The sequence below is a fragment of the Narcine bancroftii genome, chromosome 13 (genome assembly GCF_036971445.1).
Source record: "Narcine bancroftii isolate sNarBan1 chromosome 13, sNarBan1.hap1, whole genome shotgun sequence".
In the NCBI taxonomy this organism is placed as follows: domain Eukaryota; kingdom Metazoa; phylum Chordata; class Chondrichthyes; order Torpediniformes; family Narcinidae; genus Narcine; species Narcine bancroftii.
The window spans coordinates 13,766,710-13,771,878 of record NC_091481.1 but is presented as its reverse complement, the minus strand read 5'-3'; the positions used below and the strand labels follow the sequence as shown (position 1 = coordinate 13,771,878).

Below are 5,169 nucleotides of genomic sequence, written 5' to 3'. Positions count from 1 at the left end.
CATCTGTTTCTTTTTCATCCTGTGCATGAGATGTAAAACATCAAAGTTTTTAATTGTATGTTTGGTGGAAAAAAAATTGAACTGCACACTTCCCACAAACAAATATCCTGCCATTACATCCCAAGGTCATAGTTAGTCCAGGTCCGGGTGACAGGCAGAATCCTAAATTATTTACCTTTTAGCAACCCAAGCAGAAGTGCAGCTTTCATGGCTAATTTTCATCCTTCATACATTGCGACTGATTTGGTAGGGAGGAATCAAATAAGTTGACCCTATTCAATAATTTTTTACTTTGCTTTGGTCATTGAAGTCTCATGTTTGGGATTACAATAAAATCACCCTTTTGGAGGATGCAGTACAACCTGTGGCAGTTTTGTGATGTGGTGCTTTAGTTATATTTATTTTGTCTTACTCATTTAATAGTGAATGTAACCTCAATCCTTCTGCTACACCCTTGAATCCCCAACTGATGGCACCGTAGAGGTGTATTTTGTTTGATGAGCTGAGCCAAAGCACCAGGCAAACTAAAGCTTCTTGGCTGAGTTTGGATGGGTGTCAAAGGCGACCCAACCACTATTCCCCAGTGGAGTTCAGAGAATGTTGCTTCAGGGGGTATTAAAAGGCGATGGGTTTGCCCTGGTGGAGGCTGGACAAACCTGACTCAAACTATATAGCTGGGACCATTTTAGTGGTGGGAAGGAGAAACAATGAAACTGATAAGAATTTACAATATTAGTACTGAGAATGTAGTGAGAAGTTTTGAGATATTCCTTAATTAGGGGATATATAATGAATATAATGATCTGAGGTGTTTCATGCTGAGAAGGAATAATTTGTGATTGAGACAATCTAAAATAAACATGGTGGGGTGGGGCAACCTTCTCAAAAAGTGAGGAAGAAAACTGGGAGATCAGATTCAGATTTCTTGTTAAAGTATATACATGATATCACATACAACCCTGAGATTCTTTTTCCTGTGGCGAGGCAGAATTACCACTTATTGCAGTGCAAAGTTACAGAAATAGATAATTACAATTTACTTTTGTATATAAGAAACTAATAAAAAAGCAATATGTATAAACAGTCTGCAAGTGTTAAAGGAAATAAATATTAAAATATTTTGTAAATTGAATGAGCTTAACAGTACATTGCCATTAGACCCAAGAGGCCTGTTGTTTTATCCTATCAAGCCATAATGACCCTAAACTCCATCAATCATTGCAACATATTCCTCAATATATCAAGTTGGTGAAAGATGCCATGTGGTGTGCTCGGAGCTGTTGGACTTTCAGCATGCTGAAATGTCGATCCAGGAATGCTGCTGACTGGCACATTCCAGTCCTTAGGAGTACATGCTGAGGGATGCATTGAGGCTTAGTGTAGCCAATGCGAGTGCAATATGGGGAAGGCCCACAGTCTGGAGTCCTCCCATTACCAAGCATTGAGGGACTGAGACTGAGGGGAAGTCTTCAATCAACAGAGGGGGAGAAATGACAAGGTGCCACAGTGGTGGTAACAGAGTATTAAGAGAACAAATGTAACAATGTACATTGATGGGAATGTGTAGATATGACTGACATTATGGGTCTGAAAAGACTTTGAATGGTTTTCTTTTTAGTAATTTATTATTTTTGGCTTAAAAAAACATTTCCCCCAATACCATCTATCCCTTAGACCATTTCCCCTAATCCCAGTCCATTTTATCCCTGGAAAAAGGGCTTCACTTACACTTTCTTGAATGGTTTCATATTTTACAGAGATCTTTCTTCTACACGAATTAAAAAATAATGCATGAGTACATTTCACCCCAATCACACCAATCACGGTTAATGCTAATGCTCCCCTTGAAGTTCATCCAATTCCTCCTCAATTATCACCTATCTCTGCTCTGTCCTTTCTTGCTTTCTATTAAATTCCTCTGTGTAATTCACCTCTGCTTCATCATGTGGTAGTGAGTTCTACTTTCACACCACTCTACAGACATAAATGTTTCCTCTAAGTTCCCTGCTTGATTTCCTGGTCACCACCATTATCGACTCCTCTTCACATTAGTGGAGAGGTTCTATATACGTTTTTGCAAAGATTTACACAATTGTAATGACTTGGGGACGTGGCAAAATGGTGTAGAACCAAGACGTGGATTCTGTCTCTCCCTGGAAGGATTGATTAATACCCGAGTTAAATAAATTGTTAAAAGTTAAAAAGTTCATTAAATGTATTATTAAGTGTTGGGGCTGCAAGAAATGAAGAAAGGAAAAGGTCAGAAGCAGAAGAAATTGGTTATTAAAGTTGTTGGAAAAAGTGAAAAATCTGGGTCTACCAACCAGAATCATTTAGGTATGGAACCCAAACCGCAGAGGATGTCCTTGGATTAAACTGAAAGAAGATCGCTGTCTCCGGGGATTTGATCGACTAAAGATGGCACCGACATCAGCCGGGTCGCTCGTGGAAGCAGCGCCGTCAGCATAGCCTGGGGGAGGGGTGAGTCGGGAGGGGTAGTGCAGGGCAGTCAGCGAGGTAGCGCTGCATGTAGCGCTTTAGCATGTGCCGACGTGCCTGCGAGTGCCCGCTATGCAATGGGTCCAATGAGCATACACCTGACGTAGTGCTTCCGCGGATAGATTTCAGGCTGCAGGGGGACCCACTCCAAGTCGAGCTGAAGAAGTCAGCCTGATATTGGATAGGGTTCAGATGTGCAGCATGGCGACCAGAGAGGATATTCTGATACCTGAAGATGAGGAAGAACAAATTTAATATTTGGATGAAGAAGATCAAGAGTTATTATTGATGGCAGATGAAGCAATGGAAGGTAGGCCCAGAACTACAAGAACTACAAAAATGGCTTCTCCTTTCAAATCTGTTACTTCACCTGGACCTGATGTGGTAACAATGTTTGAGGAGTTAACAAAACAATGAAAATATTATGACTTATATAACCATTGGTTTTCATAATGTTGATGACCAGGTGGATGTGAAAAGTAAAATTTCAGATGTGCGTGGAGAAATTGCAGCTATGAAAGAAGATCTTAATAAATGCTTGATTGCAGTGGATGAAGTACAGGAAAGATGCAAGAATGTGGAAGATAGAATGGATCAAGTGGAGGAATCAGTATCTGGGTGGGATATGCAAAAGAATTTGTTTATGCAAAAAAGTGATTCTTTGGAAAATCAACGTCCAAGGAATAATGTTAAGATAATTGGACTTCTGGAGGAATTTGAAGGTCAAGACCCTATGAAATGTTTTCATAAATGGATTCCAGAAATATTAGGGGTGGAAGTGTTTCCTGATGGATTGGAATTGGACAGGGCTCATCGAGTGTAAGAAGAAAACATTTTCCTGGACAACCTCCAAGAGCAGTTTTAATCAGATGCTTAAGATATCAAAACCGGGAGACGACTTTGCGTCTTGTGGTGCAAAAAGCCCGAGTTGATCAGAATCCAATAATGGTTCAAGGTAGTAGAGTTTTCTTTTACGCGGATTTAAGTCAGGAAGCCAGCAGTCAACGTTCCTAAAGTCAAGAATGGAAATGAGAGTGAATTGCAGAAGATGGAGATGTTACAGTTGATCGATGTGGCGGAAGATATTATAGAACAGACTGGACAATAAGCTTATGATTTTTTTTTAGAAGTCCTGCTGGGGAGAGGCAAATGACCCGCTGAATTCAAAGTCATCTACCACTAGTGGTATCGACCACACCCGGTCGACGAGGGGGCTACTGCTTTACAGTTTGGGAGGGTGGAGGGGAATTTATATTTGATTGTTAAGTTAGGAAGTGGGGGGGGGAGTTTCTGTTTTTTTTTCTTTATCGGGGATTTTTATTAGTTTAGAGGGGGAGCCGGTTTAATTGTAAGAGTAAGTTTTGTTCAGTGCCACTCTATAGGGGATAATGAATAATTTGACTTTTGTGACATTTAATGTTAGCGGGTTAAATCATCCGATAAAACGGAAACGTGTACTGAATTAGATTAAAAAAATGAAGGTGGATATAGCATTTTTGCAAGAAACTCATTTAACTGAGAAGAGATTGAGTAGGACATATGATTGCTTCATCTTTTAATTCTAAGGCCAGAGGAGTAGCCTTTTTGATAAATAAGAAAGTACAATTTATTTTGGATTCTTTTTTTGTCAACACAGGTAGGATTTTGGTGGTGAACTGTAAAATTTTTTCTGAAGCCTGGACTTTGATGAATGTCAATGCACCAAATGAGGATGATGAAGCATTTTATTATAGATACTGTTTTAAATTTGAATCAATCAACTGGAAATATTTTAGTGGGAGGGGACTTTAATTGTTGTCTAGATCCTTTATTGGATAAATCTCCAAAGACTGTGAAGAGTACTAAAATGGCAAAGAGAATTATCGAGGTAATGAAGGATTTAAATATGGTGGACATATGGAGAAAATTGAACTCTACTGAAAAAGATTATTGTTTTCACTCAAGCATGGCATAATTCTTTTTCTAGAATTGATTTATTTTTTAGTTTCAGCTCAATTGCAGGGTGGATTTATGCAAGCAGAGTATAAAAGTAGAATTTTGTCTGACCATTCGTTGTTGTTGGCCTCTTGTTTAGGTACCGAGAAGGTAGTAAATACTTATCATTGGAGATTTAATGAGGTGTTAATAAAAAGACCTGAGTTTACTAAATATATTAGGGAACAAATTACTTTTTATTTACAAACGAACCAGGACTCAGTACAAAGTAAATTTGTTTTATGGGATGCTTTAAAAGCATATTTGAGAGGTCAGATCATTGGTTATTCTTACTTTCTTAAAAGACAATATTTGATTGAAAGTCAAAATTTGGAAAAAGGAATTGGAAAGTTAGAAAAAGAATTTCAGAATAATTCTACTGAAGATAATAAGATCCATTTATCTAAATTAAAATTACGATATAATATATTGCAATCTTACAAATATGAAAAAATGATTAAAAGATCGAAACAGCGTTATTATGAGCAAGGCAAAAGGGCACATAAGGTTTTATTTTAGCAATTAAAAACAGAACATGCAATGCAATTAGGAAAGATTTGGTGATATAAACCTCAGGAAATTAATATCTTTGAGGATGCTGCAAAATTTATTACATCAATATGGTATATTGTCAGGTTATAAGGTTAACTGGGAGAAGAGTGAAATACTGCCAATATTAAATGAGGATAATTTAGA

At 37.9% G+C, this 5,169-nt stretch overlaps 1 protein-coding gene across 7 annotated transcripts in view; it reads right to left on the bottom strand.

The window, feature by feature from the left end:
- guca1aa (guanylate cyclase activator 1Aa) overlaps nucleotides 1–5,169 on the bottom strand; it is a 59,842-nt gene that overhangs the window by 39,725 nt on the left and 14,948 nt on the right. For 2 of the 7 annotated variants that reach the window (XM_069908035.1, XM_069908040.1), the window contains one exon: nucleotides 3,343–3,509. The exons of the other annotated variants lie outside the window; for them this stretch is intronic. In XM_069908035.1, the coding sequence (XP_069764136.1) occupies nucleotides 3,501–3,509 (9 nt within the window). In that variant the 3' untranslated portion in view covers nucleotides 3,343–3,500. Of the gene's footprint in view, nucleotides 1–3,342; nucleotides 3,510–5,169 lie in introns of those variants that run through there. 7 annotated transcript variants of the gene reach the window in all.